Source organism: Drosophila bipectinata, chromosome 2L (genome assembly GCF_030179905.1).
Source record: "Drosophila bipectinata strain 14024-0381.07 chromosome 2L, DbipHiC1v2, whole genome shotgun sequence".
Classification (NCBI taxonomy): domain Eukaryota; kingdom Metazoa; phylum Arthropoda; class Insecta; order Diptera; family Drosophilidae; genus Drosophila; species Drosophila bipectinata.
Genome location: NC_091736.1, coordinates 24,209,949 through 24,229,591, shown reverse-complemented (window position 1 = coordinate 24,229,591; position 19,643 = coordinate 24,209,949). Strand labels below are relative to the sequence as shown.

Genomic DNA, 19,643 nt, shown 5'->3' with positions numbered 1-19,643 from the left:
GGTTTTATTTACATACATATTTCTCAACATGTGCGGGATATTTTGCACAATATCTTTAAACAGCCAAATAAATTTTTGGAAAATGTATAATTCACTCAAATTAACTATGAAAAAGCGAGGACCAGACGCGCATAACGAGATATTATTGAATCATGATGCTGGACTAATATTTTTCGCTGGTTTTGTACTATGGCAACAGGGAGCAAATTTGGAAAAACAACCAGTGGTTAAAAATGATTTTATAATATTGTTTAATGGAGATTTATATAATATTCAAAAATCAGTGTCTATGTCAGATACAACTTGGTTGGCGAACAGAATTTCCGAATGCTATACCCATGAAGATCTAGTATCCCTAGTCAAAGTGTTGCAAGGACCTTTTTGTTTAATAATTTATAATAAGCGCAATCAAATGTTATACTTTGCACGTGATACCCTAGGAAGAAATTCATTAATTATTGAACGCCATCATTCTGGGTTAAATTTATTAAGTACCTCTCGCCACTACGTCACAGAACAAATAACTTCTATTGAATTGCCACCGTTGGGCCTCTATCAATTACGAGTTAATGATTTATCATCGTGTGTATTATACCCATGGCAACCAATTAATGAGTATACGGGACATCTTATTCAGGTCGTTGATCTGGCATTAAATTGGAAAACAGAAGTAAAAAAAAGCATATCTCCTTCTTGGCTATTAGGTAACGAAACTCCATTGAACTACAGTTTTTATAATTATGAGTATATCGACAATTTCAAAACACTCTGTGATAACATGATAATTCAGCCTCAAATTAAAATTGCACTTGACAAACTAGATAAACTTCTTTGTGCTTCTGTCGATGCTCGTATTAAAAGTAAGCCCCCATTTTGCTCTATTTGCCTAAAACATAAATCAAATGAATGCAGACATGCTAAGATTTGTATTTTATTTTCTGGCGGAATCGATTGTACTATTTTGGCGTTGATATCTCATAAATTACTTCCAATAGAAGAACCAATAGAGCTTATAAATGTTGCATTTGAATATAACTTAAAAACAAGTAATCTTGAGCAAGCTTGGAATGTTCCGGACCGCAAAACTTGTTTAAAATCTGTCGATGAGTTAAAACGCATTTGTCCAGGACGGTGCTGGACCCTCTTGGAAGTTAATGTAACTCGGTTGGAATTAGCAAGAATCCTTTCTTCACATATTAAAAACCTAATATATCCACTTCAAAAGATATTAGATGAGAGTTTAGGGTGTGCCTTTTGGTTCGCATCGCATTCTTCTAGTTCAACTTCTAGAGTTGCTATTATAGGAAGCGGAGCCGATGAATTATTTGGTGGTTACACTCGTCATCGTAACTCTTATATTCGTTGTCATGGTGAGGAATCCATCCGACATAATGCTGTTAAAAGAGAACTTGATGTAGACTGGCAACGATTACCAGCCCGTAATTTAGCCAGAGATGATCGTGTAATTGCAGATAACGGAAAAACAGCTCGTGCGCCATTTCTTGAAGAAAACTTTGTAGCATTTGTAAGATCTTTGGAACCATATCAAAAATGTTGCTTTACTCTTCCCGAAGGTATCGGCGACAAATTGCTATTAAGATTGTATGGATACAGAATGGGGCTAAAAGAAGTTGCATTTTTTAAAAAAAAAGCTATACAGTTTGGTTCCAGGATTGCAAATAAAAACAGAAATGCATCAGAAAATTCAGATAACTTGATATTTACATAACTTAAATTTAATTGTAATAAACTACTAAATGATGACCTTCTCTTTGTTGAAAGTGAACAAATAACAATTTTTGTTCAATTATATTTGAACAAAAAAAATTTTCAATTATATTTATTAAAATAAATATATTTATTATGTATAATTTCACCGCTTGTACTCGAAACAACTATAAACAACAAAAATTTGAATCACCAATAAAATAGTTTTGCAAAAATTTATCATCAGTGACAATAATAACCGGTTCTATGATTAATCTAGCTAGAATCTCTTTCGTGTTTAGGGGTATGTTGCATAAAAATTTTTAAAATTTGACAAATTATTTAAACGATGTTATAAAATTACATATATAATATAATCATTTGGCTCCTCTTATTAAATGTAATACGCATCAGTAAAACCAAACGGACTTGACTGAGTACCTATTCGTCTTCTGAGCAGGGACCGTAAATAGTAAGTTTTACCCTCTTACAGAGGGTATTATAATTTTGGTCAAACGTGTGCAACACTGTGAAGAAGACACCTCCGTATCGACACCCTATAAAGTATATATATTCTTGATCAGGATCACCTCCTGAGCATGTCCGTCTGCCTGTTTCTAGTCTTTCTAGTCTCTAGCAAACTAGTCTTTCAGTTTTAAAGCTAACGACTTAAAACTTTGCACACACCCTTTTTTTCTATCCACCCAGTGTATAAGTCGGAACGACTATACCCTATCCTAGATCGGCTAACATATAACTGATTGATCGGAAATGCTATAACTGTAGCTTTTTTTAGAGTTAGAAACTTCGGATTTTGCATGAATTATAAATAATACGACTTACCAACTTTCATAATGATCGGCCGACTATATTTTATAGCTGCCATATAACTGAAACATCTGAAAAGGTATTTGGATTTGGTAAAAATACCAACTTTGCTATTTTGGAAGATAGAAGCTTAGGACTTTTTTTATACCCTTGAAGAGGGTATTATAATTTTGTCCAAAAGTGTGCAACGCAGTGAAGGAGACATCTCCGACCCTATAAAGTATATATATTCTTGATCAGGATCACCTCCTGAGTTGATATGAGCATGTCCGTCTGTCCGTCTGTCTGTTTCTACGCAAACTAGTCTCTCAGTTTTAAAGCTATCGTCTTGAAACTTTGCACACACCCTTCTTTCCTTTGCACGCAGTATATAAGTCGGAACGGCCGGGATCGGCCGACTATATCCTATAGCTGCCATATAACTGATTGATCGGAAATGGTATAACTTTGGTGTTTTTAGAGTTAGAGAGTTCAAATTTGACATGAGAGCTATTTTTGGCAAAATAATACGACATGCCAAATTTCATAAGGATCGGCCGACTATATCTTATAGCTGCCATATAACTCAACGATCGGAAATGACCTAACTTTCGTGTTTTTGAAGATAGAAAGCTGGAATTTAGTACAGACTCTATTTTTGGTTAGTTGATCCAACCTACCAAATTTCATTAGGATCGGCCGACTATATCCTATAGCTGCCATATAACTGAACGATCGGAAATGACCCAACTTTTGTGTTTTTGAAGATAGAAAGCTGGAACTTGGTACAGATTATATTTTGATCCATCCTACCAAATTTCATAAGGATCGGCCAACTATATCCGATGTTTGCGATATATATCCGGTTTTAGCTGCAAGGGTATATAAACTTCGGCTCCGCCGAAGTTTGCGATATATATCCGGTTTTAGCTGCAAGGGTATATAAACTTCGGCTCCGCCCGAAGTTAGCTTTCCTTTCTTGTTTCAAATTATGTATTGTATGAACTAATTTTATTATGATATTCTCATAAGGATCGGCCAACTATATCTGATGTTTGCAATATATATGCGGTTTTAACTGCAAGGGTATATCAACTTCGGCTCCGCCTAAGCCTAAGTTAGCTTTTCTTTCTTGTTAATTTAAAAATAACTAAATAATGATTATTCTCTGAGCTATTTTACCAATCTAAATAAATTGGTTCGGATTATTTGTCTGTCAAGCAGTTCTCCGCATTTACGATTCTTAAAAACCAATAAATTTTCAGTTTAAAAGTCGATTTTCAAGAGAAATTTTTAGTCAAATTAAACCAATTTGTTTTAAATCGTTCGCAGGTTTTGATTTAATTTAGTTCAGGGGTGTATACAAGGAGCACAAACCAAAGAAAGAGTTTATTAGGGAGAGAATCAAATTTCTGCGTTAAGCGAATCGTTGAGTGTGCTGCATAAGAATTATTTAAGACCTAAATAAATATACCTAAAAATAAAAAAAATTTATCAAAAAACAGCAAGAAGTCGGGAAAATATTTTTCATTTTCAATATTATTATAAAATAATTTATAAATAATAAATCTTCTTAAATAATTTTTTATGCAGCAGAAGTTTTATTCTCTCTCTAATACACTCTTACTTTTATTTGTGCTTATTTATTTGCACACCCCTAAATTAAATTAAATCAAAACCTGAAAACGATTTGAAACAAATTGATTTAATTTGACAGATAATTTCTTTTGAAAATTGACTCTGAAACTGAAAAATGTATTGGTTGTTAAAAATCGGTATAAACTAAGAATAAACTTCCTAGGATAAGCAAACATTGTACTACTCAATATTTCATTAAGTTAAGGTCCCATTATAAAATTTAATTATTGTCCATATCTCCGGACAGATTTTAAATATAACTATTGATTGATTGATAATAAAAAAAAAAAAATAAACTAAGAATTGCCTTTAGAACAGATGTTTTCTCACCTTCACATTACAAACAAATTTACAAATACACTTCTACTAATAACCCGAAGAAATTTCTTTAGATTGGTGATCTTGTATTGATTTAAAAAAATTCAAAAATTGAAAAAAATATTTTTTGCTATTATTATTAAATAATTACCTCTTAATTAAAATTACTAGGTAATTTATGACTAAAGCCATAGCGATAATAATAATGTAATTATGTAGGTATTAGATTGGTTGTTTGTGTTGATAGAATATGTTGCTTATAAATGTACAATTTAAACTATAAATTATATTATGTTACATGTTCTTGTATTATTTAGACAATGTGTGATTTTATTAAAGGATTCTATTGTGGGATTGGAAATTGATGATAGGAGGAAATTGATAGGATCGGAGTCTTGGAATATTGTTTCTAATGGATGTGAACTTTAAGCAGTCGGTTAGGTCATGTTTTATCGTGTTTTTCGTACTATTGCAGAACTGGCAATTTGATACCGGATTACGGCCAAAAAGATTTGCGTTTGTGAGTCTGGATAGACATAAGCGAATTCTGGTGAAATTATATCGTTTATATTGTAGGTGTGTTTTTTGGAAGTCAGGTCTATGAAGATTATATTTTTATTTCTTTATTTTTGTGTATTTCCAAGGTTAAGTTTCTAAAAAAAATTCATGGAAAATGTTTTTGAAGGAAGGTATCTTTTGATGTCTTGAAAGTTAAAATTGGATGTCATATGGAGTTCTCTAGAGCAAGCCTCTTTTTATTGTGCATGAATTTTGGTGAAGTAACGGGCAAATTATGGTATATAGAGAAACGCATTTATTTATTAATTAATTATTCGGATTTCGGATTTGTTGGAGAGAGACAGTCAAGAGTGGAGAGTCAACGCTCTTGAATACATACTTAAGTTCACTTGTGGTTATAAATTCACGTATTCACGTATTTTTTTTTATTGTAAGTCCGAGAATTTCGGGGGTGTCAACATCTGATATATTAAATACTAATGTAATGGCTTTACACCTACAGTTATATTTCCTACATATTGTGTATGTGATTGCATTTCTCCATTATGTTTCTTGCATTAGGTTTATCAAGAGGCCGAATGATGTTGAAATCGTCAGCGTTATAGCAAAACCGATATTTCTTTGTGAGTTTGGATTTTTCGCATAGTTTATTATAAGCGACTGCAAAAATAATAATTGATAGTGGTGATCCCTGGAGGGATGCCATTATGAACAAACGGTCTAACGTTCTGGAGAAAACATTCTTTATTTTCATTTTTATTTTCCGTTTTGTCATGAAGTTTTTTTAAATATCCAATAATTGGTGGCCGGCATTGTATTGTATTTAAATTTGTATGAATTCTAAATCTTAACAGAGGAAAAATCATATCCCATAATGAGATAATAATGAGATATGATTTTTCCTCTGTTAAGATTAAGTGATCAGTCGTTCTACCATAAGTAAAGCTTCAGATACCGATTTACCTTTAATGAACCCAAACTGATTCTTATTCAATAGTTTGTTGGCTATAATTGTATCGAGAACTTAAGCAAATCAAGAGTTTAGTGAAGTGGGACGATACGAATTAAGAAAGGTTTTGTCAGAGTTTTGTTTAGCAATTGGCATAACAATACTCAGTTTATAGTTTTGCGGTATTCAATCCTGAAAGATATTATTATAAAATTGTACCATTCTATGTTTTGCAAAAGATATTATTATGTTTTTAATCATGTCGTATATAATCCTGACACATCCTGGAGTTTTGCCTTTTACTTTGCTGAGAGCCGCGTGAAGTTCTAAAATTTTGTATTCTTCACAAAAAAAAAATTGTGTTTGAAAAGTTAAAAAATGGCGTTTTTGGTCATTTTTGAAAATCCAGTGTGTCGGGTCAGGCAGCAGCACAGCGGTTTAATGTAAATATTTAAATAATATGTTAATGTAACGTTTAGAATAATGTTTATTTATTAGGCTTTAGTTTGTACAAATCGGTTAGTTGGTCGCAAGCCGGCCGCTCGACTCAATGGGCCTTTCTTTCAAAAAAAATGAGAGTTTTAGCTCCGCAACGTCTAGGTCGGGCCGCCCTCTCCATTATCGAGAGCTTTAGCTTCGCAATGACTAGTCGGCCCGCCCTCTCTGTACATTACTTGGGTCTCTGCATGCACCATAAGCTAGTCTTCTGCTGATCATCCAGCTTCATCTGCATGCAGAAATAAACATATTTTTATCGTTTTAAAATTACTTAAATTCGTCTTTTATTTTGGTGCGGATTACGGCATTGAAAACCCTCAATGACCAAACACAGTGAATGGGTATAGACGATCTTGTCCACAAAATCTTCTATTGTTATTCCAAATAATCTTAAGGTAGGAGATTGCTTGTAAATCATTTTATAGCTAATGTTAATTCTCTTTTGAAGAATGCATTGTCTTTTTTGTAGTCAATTAAGTTTTCGTAGTAATATTGTTTTTAATTTGTGCCATAGTTTTTGTTTTTTTTTTACGAAGAAGTGCTAGCTTATGGTTCCACCAGCCATGGAGGTCTTGATGAATTTCCCAGTTTGCATATGGAGCAAGGTTAGGTGAGCAAAGTGAAATGTCGATTTGGATAAAGGTGTTGTGAGTGCTGAAGTTAGTCGTGTAGCCATCGTTCAGAACCACAAGACCGTTACTATCAATGATTTTGTTTATAATATTCCCTTTTTTGTTGCAATTATTATACCATTTCCGATCAATCAGTTATATAGCAGCTATAGGATATAGTCGGCCGATCCCGGTCGTTCCGACTTATATACTGCGTGCAAAGGAAAGAAGGGTGTGTGCAAGTTGATAGCTTTGAAACTGAGAGACTAGTTCGCGTAGAAACAGAAAGACGGACAGACGGACGTGCTCATATCAACTCAGGCGGTGATCCTGATCAAGAATATATATACTTTATAGGGTCGGAGATGTCTCCTTCACTGCATTGCACACTTTTGGACAAAATTATAATACCCCCTGCAAGTGTATAAAAGTAGGACTTTTAGAACTCCACCATTATTAGACTCCACCATATCTTGAAGAGTGGCTGTTATAGTGAATTGAGATAAAATTAATTGAGATGGGATATAAATTTTTGTTTGTATGTGGGTTTCATGTAATGCTATTATTTTTGGTTGATATTTTTTTATTAGTAGGTGTAATAGTTATTACTAATTATTACTGTAGTTATTATTACTAATAGTTATAGTTAGTCATATAATCTTTTATGTTCCACTGTAGACATATTCCATTAAATTACATTTTTATACCCTTGCAGAGGGTATTATAATTTTGTCCAAAAGTGTGCAACGCAGTGAAGGAGACATCTCCGACCCTATAAAGTATATATATTCTTGATCAGGATCACCTCCCGAGTTGATATGAGCATGTCCGTCTGTCCGTCTTTCCGTCTGTCCGTCTGTCTGTCTGTCTGTTTCTACGCGAACTAGTCTCTCAGTTTTAAAGCTATCTACTTGAAACTTTGCACACACCCTTCTTTCCTTTGCACGCAGTATATAAGTCGGAACGACCGGGATCGGCCGACTATATTCATAGCTGCCATATAACTGATTGATCGGAAATGGTATAACTTTGGTGTTTTTAGAGTTAGAGAGTTCAAATTTGACATGAGTGCTATTTTTGGCAAAACATTACGACATGCCAAATTTCATAAGAATCGGCCGACTATATCCTATAGCTGTCATATTTTTTTTTTTTTTTTTTTTTAAGCTTAGTTTGTTGTTATTGGATCACTCTTTAAGAGTCTAACAATAAGGTTGCAAATCTTAAAATAATACAATATCTAACAGTTTGTTTTGAACTGAATAGAGACTACGTGGTCCTAATAATTAGCGCTGGATTGGGAGGTCGTTGCGGCGAAGACGAGAACTGCTGGAAACTCGCGTGAGGGCTCTCGCGAGATGATTTGGATGTACTGATAGCCTGTTGTAGTACTTTGTTTTGATTTGTGCTATCTCTTCTCTGACGAGTGGTATGTGAAGGTCCCTGTGGATGTTTTCATTCCGAACGTACCACGGGGCCCGGTGATGGTTCTGAGAATTTTTGACTGAGTTCGTTGCATTATATCCACACTGCTGTTACTGGCATTCCCCCACAACTGGGAGCCGTACATCCAGATTGGTTTCAAGACGGTGTTATAGAGGAGTACCTTGTAGTCCAAGCTAAGGGGCGAACGGCTATTGATAAGCCAGTGGAGGCTGTTGGCTTTGAGCTTTAAATGCGTTCTTTTGGCTTCAATGTGGCTGCGCCAGGTAAGCCGTCTATCGAGGTGTACGCCAAGATATGTTACTTCATTTGCTATCGGAACCACTGTGTTGTTAAGAGTAAGTGGAGGACAGTCTTGCCTGTTAAGAGTGAACGTTACGTGTTTGCATTTTTGTTCGTTAACTTTGATTCGCCAGTCGGATAGCCATTTCTCCACTGCCACCAGATGTGTAGCAAGTTGCGCCGTTGCTTGCTTGGGGCATCTCGCGCGGCTTAGGATCGCTGTGTCATCTGCAAAAGTGGATGTGGTTAGATTCCTGCTCGTTGGGATGTCCGCAGTGTAGATAAGGTAGAGTGTTGGTCCAAGCACGCTGCCTTGAGGAACTCCGGCTCTAATTGTGTAGTCATCGGACATGGCTGAATTACATCTTACTGAGAATTTCCTGTTGTATAGGTATGACTTCAGAAGTTTGGGAGTGTTGGTTGGGAGCATTTCTATAATTTTGTGCATTAGACCTTCTAACCATACCCTGTCGAAAGCTTGTGATACGTCCAGAAATATCGCAGTGCAGTACTCCCTTTGTTCGAATGTATTTCGGATTTCTGAGGTTATGCGGTTGACTTGCTCAATGGTTCCGTGTTTTTCTCGAAAACCGAATTGATGAATAGGGATTTTGCTGTGTGTTCTGAGATATAGGGTAATGTGTGCCAAGAAGCATTTTTCAAAGAGTTTTGATAGACACGTTAGTAAACTAATTGGTCTATATGATGAAGCAATTGTGCGGTCTTTGCCAGGTTTTGGTATCATTATAATTATCGACTTTTTCCATCTCTCTGGAAAGTGTCCGTGTCTCGTTATTGCATTGAAGAGCTGGCAAATAGCTCGAACAGCACAGAGAGGAAGTTCAATAATCATTTTTGGTGATATTAAGTCGCATCCTGGAGATTTTTTTGGGTTGAGTTCGTTTATGATTTTGAGTAACTCATGTGGCCTAAATACAATAGGTTCATACGTTGATGTGTCGATATCTGATGTTGCTGGCAGTGAGATCCCGTTTGATGATGTGTTGGGCTGAAATACATTTTGAAGATGCTCTGCGAATCTGTCGGCTCTTTCTTCGTCGCTTCGAGCCCAGTTGCCTGTGGATGTCCTTATTGGCATTGCAGATTCGATTGGTGCGCAGAGAGATGAGTGTACTCTCCAAAGTGGGAACTTGGAGCTCATTGGGGATAACTGCTCTATGTAGTGTTTTTGCGACCCTTCTTCTTCATGACGAAGTGCAGCTAAGAGCCTCTCTGTAGCGTCTTTTAGCCTTTGTTTTGCGGTTGGTGATCTGTTGGATTGCCATTCTCGCCGTGAGCGTCGCTTTGCTAGAACGAGCTGCTCTATTTCAACGTTCGTGTATCTATTATTGTACGATGTTTTTGGGGTTTGTGGAGTTGATACGCGAGCTGCTGCGACCAAGACGGATTCAAGAGCGTTTGTGGATAAGTTGATATCAGCTTCGTCATTCAGACGTGGATTCAACTCGATGTGCGAACTTACATATTTTTTGTACTTAAGCCAATTGGTTTTATTCGTTGTTAGTCTGAATGGTTTATCTACCGCAACTGGATGTAGATTAAGATGAAAAAGTACAGGCGAGTGATCGGACGATAGATCTGGTAAGGAGTTGGCACTTATCAGGTTGCGAGGAATGTTTTTTGTAACTGCAAAATCTATCAAGTCTGGCAGTTTTCTAGGATCTGATGGCCAATATGTAGGTGTCCCAGGTGACACACAGTCTAGCTTGTTGCTTGCTTTTATTATTGCATTGTACAACTGCCTTCCCTTAGGAGTCACAAGTCGAGATCCCCAGTGCGTGTGCTTGGCATTGAAGTCTCCTGCTGCTATAAATTGTTCGCTCAGAGAGTTGAAATATTCCATGAATTGGGATTCTGATATTGTGAACCGAGGAGGACAGTATACGGCGGCAAGCTTTAAAGATCGGGAATCCATTTGCACATCTATTGATGTAGCTTGCATGAAGTTAGTGGCGAAGCGGTTGTGGAAGCAGTGCTTGATGCGATTTCTAATCAGAATCCCAGTGCCTCCATGAGCTTTCCCGTCTGGGTGATTCGTGTTGTAGAATAGATAGCCTCGAATTTGAAAATTATATTTATTTGTAAGATGAGTTTCTGCGAGTAGCATTACATCGATATGGTAATTAATAAGGAACTGAGTTAACTCGAGTTTGCGCTGTGAGACGCCGTTTGCGTTCCACAGTGCTATACGGAGTGGAGCCATTGATTATTTAGTCTGTTTTTGAGCAACAAGCAGCTCAATCAAAACGTTCTGGTTTCGCATAAGATCTTGCATAGTTGTCTGCATGAATGACATGAATTCCATTATACTTTGTTGAAGATTACATATCATTGTTTCAAGTTTGTTCGTAGACGGTTCTTCTGGTTGATGAGGGGGAACTGATGATCTTGGATTGGTGGGAGCGGTACTTTTAAGACCCAATTTTAGAGCAGTTGCATAGCTTGCGGATTTGTCGTTGACCTCATTATTGGCTAAAGATTTAACAGCTGAAGGGGGGATGACATTACGTGTAGATTTCATAGGTGGTGTATGTGAGTGAGCAGTGGTCACACTTTGGTGTGTGCGGCTTTTCAGTTCTTTGTAGACTGGACAGCCCCTGTAGTTAGCCGTATGGTTGCCTCCACAGTTTCCGCACTTTTTGCTGCTGGGATCCTCTTTATTTTTTGGGCATTTGTGAGATTCATGAAGGTCTCCACAAGCAACGCATACTGGACGAAGCGTGCAATAAGACCTTGTGTGGCCATATTCCTGACAATTATTACCGGTCCATTTCTTTTGTGCGGCTCCTCTACCGTAATTCTGCGGTGTAGTAGGAACTGGAGAGTAAAAATTGGATGCACTTCATTTTTTTTCAGAGGCTTGGATTTGGTTTCGGGTTCAAGTTCTACCTTGAAAAGAGGTTGAGGCTTTCTTTCTCTATTCAAAATGTTACTAACATTTTTTACATTAAAACCTTTCTCCATCAGTGCTCTTGTAACTTCATCTGGTGTTACTTCCGGCTCGATACCTTTTAGTACTACTTGCTGGCCCTTACTGCTTTTTAATTGGTACGTGTAGAAGTTTTTATTATTGTCGTTTAGATACTTTGACAGAATTCTGTAGTTTGCTTCCGTATTAGTCTGAACTTTAGTTTCATGAATATTTCCTTTTGTTAATGGAATTATGTGGAAATTGTCTGGTCCTATTAGATTCAGTATCGAGTTTACGAGAGTATTCGAACTTTTCTCTCGGATGTAAATCGGTGGCGGCTTAGGCTTTTTGTTGTCCCCTACGATGACTTCAGGAGGTGTATCATCGGATTTATCTGCCAAAATAGCAAATCTGTTTGCTTCTATGGGCTTCTCTATTGTAGCTTGTTTTGAGGTGCCTCGAATTATTTTAGCAGAGTTACCAAGTCTAGAGTTCTGCGGGCTAAGCTTTCGTTTTATTTGTATGTAGCGATCCATACCTGTCTGTACGGCCGAACGTTGTTTTGAAGGGGGCACGCTGGTGTAAGGTGCTGCATTGTTTGCTTGCACTGCAGTTTCCGATATTACTGTAGATGGTATTGCGCGAGCAGTCGATACCATTGTAGTTGTTGTAATAGTTGCCGTTGCAGTTGCTAATGACGTCACTGTGCTGGTGACCGTGGCTATGCAGGCAGGCATGAGGGAAGGGTATGGGGTTTTATCCAACGAGAGCGCAGGAGAGCAAGAACGCGCCCTGCCTTGCGATGTTGGATAGAGTTCATTACTCGGGGTTGGGGTTATTGATCGCGGTTGGTTATTTTTTGTTGGGTTTGCGGTCGCGTTGTCTTGCGTTGACACAAATGAGTGGTATGCATTGTTACGTAGCAAGGAGAGTCGACGCTCGTCTTGCTGACGTTGGAGCACCGTATGAGTGTCGAATTCACTCATAGCTTAATGTTTTTGATTTTCTTATTGTTTTCTTATTTACACAAAAAAGTACGAAGTTCATCGCACTAAGCGTCTTTTCGCCCACTGTGTATTTTTGTTTAGAGCTTGCACTGCACTATGCTTAGTTTTTGTTTAATTTTCGTTGCACGATCAGAAGACAAAAAGAAAGCACGTCTGCACTCGCCGACGTTCGCGAACGAATTTTTTTTGAAGATAGAAAGCTGAAACTTAATACAGATTCTATTATTGGCCAGTTGATCCGACCTACCAAATTTCATAAGGATCGGCCGACTATATCCTATAGCTGCCATATAACTGAACGATCGGAAATGACCCAACTTCGTGTTTTTGAAGATAGAAAGCTGGAACTTGGTACAGATTCTATTCTATATTCCGGTTTTAACTGCAAGGGTATATAAACTTCGGCTCCGCCCGAAGTTAGCTTTCCTTTCTTGGTAATATTACATTTTACTATGGCAAAAAGTATTGAAGTTGTTTGTGATGCCATTGATGTTCCATTTTTATATCTTAAGTGTCATATATATATCTAGATTTAGTAACTATTTAGATTTAACGATTTGTTTTTAGTTAACTCAGCATTATTTTTAAAGATCTTGTTATAATAGGTCTTGTTATAGGTCTAAGATCTAGTTATAATAGTGATGTTAATTTTTCTTTAATAATTAGTTTTTTTTGGTTCTATTGCTTATATTTCTAGAGAGAATATCTACTTTACTATTTGTCCTATTGTAACGAACAACGTTGAGCTGGTGGTCTTGCAACCTGTTAGTCCCGCACGCGTTGAAATCCGGCTATATCTCGTCGGCAAATGTCGTGATGTTCTTTAGAGGACACATTACGGGTGCCCATTTGTATCTGTAATAATAAAAATTTATCGCGTGCGAATAGGTAACGAGCCTAAATCGGCCGGAAAAGAGATAGCATAAAAATCGGACAGACGATTAAGAGAAGGAAATAGTACTTCTCACATGACATGCCACGCCCCTAGATGTGAACGGGGGTGTTATTAGCCCTCCCTACCATGGCGAATGCTCTTCCGACAAAGTGATGCATTAGGCCCCTTTTAATATGTTGAACTTACGACGGCTCTTGGGTCAGCATGGAGTTAAAACAGGGTATTTACTCAGACATAATATTTTTTTATTTATGTAAATTAGGGAAAGATAGGATATTCATTCTTAATTCTCATAAAATATTCTAAATAATAATCGTATAACTATAAACAATTTTGTGGGATAAAATATAAAAAAAAATGTGATATAAATACAGGGTGACAATAAATAACCCGGACAAACTTTGAAGCAATCTATTATAAATGTGTTATGATGCAGCCCTTAAATAAATGCATTTATCGATAGCTTGTACTTCTCTGAAACAAATATATTTACATTTTTGCGATTCCCATCAATTTGATATTTGTTTCGGGATGTCTAACAATCGTTGTGCAATTTTAAAACTGTTTCAACAAGGAAATCGCCAACGCGACATTGTTCGTTTGCTTGGCATACCAAAACAAACGGTCTCTGACGCGATCCGGCGATTTAATGAGCTTGGCCATGAAGGTGACCGTCCCGGACGAGGTAGACCATGCACCGCTAACAGTTCCAGAATTTGCCAGATCGTGAAAAAGCGGATCACTCGGAATTGCAGAGTCTCGGTCAGAAAAATAGCCAAGAAAGTGTTTGGTTGATTGCAAAAAATGAACTTAATCTCAAGCCCTATAAGCTCCAAAAAGTGCATTTTCTTACGGATGACAATAAACGCGTGAGACTCCAAAGATGCCGTCAGCTAAAGCGTCGGGCCACAGGCCAAAAATGGGAGCGTATTCTCTTCACGGACGAAAAGATATTCACAATCCAACAGGCGCACAATCACCAAAATGACAGAAGCTGGTCGGTTGAAGTTACAGGTACCTCTGCAATAATCGAGCGCCGCCAATGTGAGCAGTCTTTAATAATTTGGGTAGGAATATGCGCCACCGGTAAAACACCCCTTGTTTTCATCGATCATTTCATCGTTTTCATCGGTCAAAATCAATCAGGAAGTGTACCGCTGGGATATTTTGGAAACTGTTGTGCTTCCTTGGGCCCAACAGCACTTCGGTGATACGGAGCGGACGTTTCAACAGGATTCAGCCCATAGAGCCAAATTGACTCAGGACTGGTGCAAAGCCAATTTTCCGCACTGTATCACATCCAGTGAATGGCACCCTTACTCGCCAGATCTTAATCCGATGGAGTCCCGGGCATGTGTTAAACGCCATATAAGTTTGGAGGCGCTGAAGCAATCATTGCTCCGAGAATGGGATCGATTATCGGAAGAAGACCTGCGGCCCATTGCGCTAAATTTCCAGAAACGTTTAGGGCCCTGCATTGCAGCCCAAGGAAGCCACTTTGAAACCGGCTGAATATGTGTTAACACAATACCTATCTAAAAGTTGTGTATCTGCATTTTCTCTCAAATACAGTTCCTTAAAAAGTTATGATCAAAAATGTTTGTCCGGGTTATTTTTTGTCACCCTGTATGGTTATATGGCACATTTTTGATCAAAATTATCATACCCTCTTCAAACGTATAAAAATATAAACTCTATGTTGGTGAAAAGAGCTATGTTGGAATAGGACATAATTTCCTCCATATATCCTAGTTCTTATAGGCTTCTTTCAGGTCGATTCATGCATTTATGCAAATCTTAGCGCCCCTATTGAGATGACCATACCGATAAAAAACTCCTTGGCATGCTGGGCTCGCAGCGACAAAGACAGAATTAAAACATTCGCTACACATCTACAAAGTGTCTACCAGTATAAATCTTTTGCTACCAAGTACAAAGTATCCCCTGTGAAGGGCCCACCCAAATCTTAGCGCCCCTATTAAGACGACCATCCCGATAAAAAACTCCTTGGGATGCTGGACTCGCAGCGACGAAGATAGAACTGAAACATTCGCTACACATCTCCAAAGTGTCTACCAGCTAAACCCTGCCTCTAATTCATTCTTCCTGCCACTAATCCAGCCAGAAGCTACCCCTCTGCCAAATACACCTTTCTTCCGTTCGAAAGAAATCGAGAAAGTGAGAAGGGAGCTAAAGCCAAAACAGGCTCCCGGTGGTGACCTACTGACGAAAAAGATTTTGATCGAACTTCAGAAATGCGCTATAGAGGTTGTCTGTAATCTATTTCCCAAAAAAATCCATATATTCATTATTTTATGATTATTTTATAATCATTGTATGATTAAGAAATCCATTATCATAATGATACCGAAGCCGGAATTCCGACATCGTATAGACCAATAAGCCTTCTGTCGTGCTTGTCTAAACTGTTTAAAAAATGCTTGTGAACTCGTATAATACCATATCTGGAAGCTTCCATATCTGGCCCACCAATTTGGCTTTTAAAAGAACCATGGAACCTTCAAGAAAGTGAACAGATTAACATCCGAAATACGCTCAGCCATTAAACAGCGAGAATATTGAAGCGAGTTTTGGCTTATACGAATACAACCGAGTTTTGCCTTACTGGTCTCATGCACAAAATAATCAAGCTACTGAAATCATACCTCTACAATAGTGTATTCGCAAAGAGATGCGACGCATGTACTTCGGGCGTACATTCCTACGAACGAACCACTACCAACATCAACGTTCTCCGACGAAACCGCTATCGGGTTTCCGCCAATTCATGTCACCGCAAAGTAATTTTTTTTTAAAAAACACCATTTCGAGATATTCGCGTTTAAAGTTTCAAGTTCAGTTCAAGGCGGCGACAAGGCGCGCGGTTAGGAGCGCTGTAACTTTTGTTCTACTGCTCCAATCTCTATGAAAATGTTCTCAAGGAGTTGTTCTTAAAGATAAAACAATAAAAAAATTTTCGATTTTTTAAAAATAAAAAAGGTATATAACCCCTAAAATGTCAAATTAAAAAGGAAAAATGAAACCTTCCCAAAAGGAATCAAAAATTTAAAAATGTGTTTTCTCAACAAAATAGAAACAGTGTTCGATCTGATAGATGGAGTCCAGGGCATGTGCTAAACGCCACATAAGTTTGGAGGCGCTGAAGCAATCATTGCTCCGAGAATGGGATCGATTATCGGAAGAAGACCTGCGAGCCATTGCACTAAATTTCCAGAAACGTTTAGGGCTCTGCATCACAGAACAAGGAAGCCACTTCGAAACTGGCTGAATATATGTTAACAAAATACCTATTTAAAAGTTGTGTATCTGCATTTTTTCTCAAATACAGTTCCTTAAAAAGTTATAATCAAAAATGTGTGTCCGGGTTATTTATTGTCACCCTGTATTTAAAATGTAACTTTGTTATTATTTTCATTTCAATAAATCTCAATTCAATGTTTTTCTAACAATTTTAAATTTTTGAGAAAAGTTAATTATATTCATTTAGTTGTTAAATTCAATTCATGTGATCGTGTAATAAAATTCCGGCAAGAAAAAAAATCAAACTTAGATTTTGCCAAAGAGTAAATAAAACGGTTGAGCATGGCTCACCTTAATTTTTTCCAATGACGAAAGCGCTTCCATTCGTTGGCGTTGGTGCTGTAAATTCTGGGAGCCAATTACAAAAAAAAAACTAACAACAAAAAAAACTCGGCAAACACAAGCTTATTAACGCATGGCGCAAAGCAACCGAAATTTGAATACACGAAAACTTTAACTTTTTTTTTCAATTCCTCTTTTACGTAATTTTTTTTCTGTGATCTTCCTACTGATAAATGATTTTAAAGCTTCTTATGCATTTTTTTTTCTTTTTGCAGACTTCTAATTCAATTTTTATATACACATTTTTCCAAGCTTTTACTTATTTAAATTTAACAAATTCACTCAATTCTTATTATTCATTAAAAATTATCTTTACTTATACTTTTAAATTTGTAACCTACATTATTATTTAACCATTATTCTTTAACGGGGTTTTTATATCACATTTTTACGCGTAATGCATGTTTGATGTCTGGGACACTTTAAATTATTTAAAATAGAAATTAGATTTTCGAAAGAGGCAATTTTAGACTTTGCTGTGGTTTTAGGGGGGTTTTTCCCTCCTCACCGCACTTGGACTTGCGTACCCGCCGAACTGTATGGAGACCACGCCGAAGATAAACTAAGCTTTATGGAGCGGAGATCAATTTCGCTGCTTCTGCCTCCGCGGCAGAGGTAAACGGTGATTATTCAAAGCCGCCGCTCCCTACCCTGAAGTAAAAAAATGGTTGTGTGAGAGCATATTCATTTGCTGTGCTCTGCAGCCAATCGAACTTACCCGTAGGGCCAGAATGTGGACAAAACGCTTCCACTGTCCACTGTTCCACAATTTAAAGCCTCGTCACTCGCCAAAAAAAAGGAGACACAGATCGGGACAAGATCGGATCCAACCTCTCTATTCCTTCTAGGGCAGCTTAGGACCTTTCTTTTCACGCAACCTTTCAGGTCAAAGTACGGTCTCGAAAAGAAAGCATGGAGCGTCTAGCAATAGCCTCCTGCCGGGGCTAGAGCTGGGATTTGTGGGAGACTCAACATTAACGCAAATGCAGTCTTGAAGATTCCCGATAAACTAGAGTATAATGTTACCACTTGCAATGGCTACCGCCCCCTAGGTGGCGCTAGTACCCCTTGAACCTGTGGTTCTACGCTCCCTTACACTATCCCTTCTGTCCCTACGGATGTCGAAGTGATTTTTTTTGCGTTGAGCTTGCAACCGATCTCTTTCTGTAAGTGGACCAGGGCGATCTGTTGTCTTCTTTTTGGAGGTTTTTGATAGCTTGTACTTCTTTATGGGTAAGAAATACTGGGCAGTTTCTGTCTCTGGGATGGTGTTTATTGTCCCGCATCTTTTTAGCGGTACAATTGATGCAGCAGGTTAAACGCTCGCTTTTTTCTCGTAACCGTAAACTGAAATATTTTTTATTAATTGGCCAATCAATGCAACTGTAACTGTATAAATAAAGCATCACAAGCTTATATATTTATCATAAGTTGTTATCCTCTTAGTTGGTGGCAAGCCGACTTTTTCTTGGGAATAGAGCAGCATTCCTTTTCTATATCAACAAACTCTTGCAATTTAACTTCTTCAGAATTTGGAGCTTTCCGAAATAAGGACTCCTCCCCCCTTCACAGATGTCGATCACGTCTAAATGTGGTGTACTTACATACTTGGAGAAGTTTCTGTAAAAGCTATTATAATCATCTGATCTAAAATAGACAGAAGGCTGACAGGGACTGTTATTCGCTACAAAAAAAACCAGAACGAGACTGGTAACTGATCCAGCTAGATCAGAAGAAGAAGGAAAACGTTGGTCACTGGTTCTACATGCCAAAATTCCACTTCCGCTGGCTTGGCAACTCTGGCCTAAAACACTTCACTGCCGTACATAGTGGTATTTATATTTACTTATGTGCTCCACCTTTATATCCTGATATCCTTTATAAATGATATCCTCCACCGGGATATCATTTTCTGTAGTAACCGGGTAGTAGCCGCTAATCAGGGAGTCAGGCGCAAAGAGTTTGTCATTGATTTTGCAAAAATCAGTGATCAACTCTTTAAATCCGCTTTTAGTCTGTCTCACATATCTGCCTGGACACTTATCGCATCCTGGACATTTATCGCAACAATAATAGACCATTTATTTAACTTCAGTATTAAGTTGGTAATCACTGGCTTAAAACGAAGATTACGAAGAATAAGCAAACGACTGTTTGCTTAAGAAGAAGTGAAGATCTGATATGTACTGAATATACGAAACCTTAATAAAGGAAACTTTAGATATACAGGGTGCACCATATCGAGCTGCGATTTTAAAATATTGAGTTACTTTGGAAAAAACAAAAACTCATGAGTAAGTTTTTAAACACAATATCGGCCAAAGGGAGACCATTTGAGATTATGATTGAGGTACAAACACCACCCTAACTGACC

The 19,643-nt window shown here is 37.5% G+C and overlaps 1 protein-coding gene across 1 annotated transcript; it reads left to right on the top strand.

Moving 5' to 3' along the window:
- LOC108133574 (asparagine synthetase domain-containing protein CG17486) lies at nt 1-2,676 on the top strand. Its single transcript, XM_017253560.3, has one exon. The coding sequence runs from the start codon at nt 29-31 to the stop codon at nt 1,727-1,729; it is 1,701 nt and encodes a 566-aa protein (XP_017109049.2). The 5' UTR covers nt 1-28; the 3' UTR covers nt 1,730-2,676.
- Nucleotides 2,677-19,643: the final 16,967 nt, after the last annotated feature.

Excerpts from the sequence above, each read along its gene's own strand:
- LOC108133574 (XM_017253560.3), top strand. The coding sequence starts at position 29 with ATGTGCGGGATATTTTGCACAATATCTTTAAACAGCCAAATAAATTTT.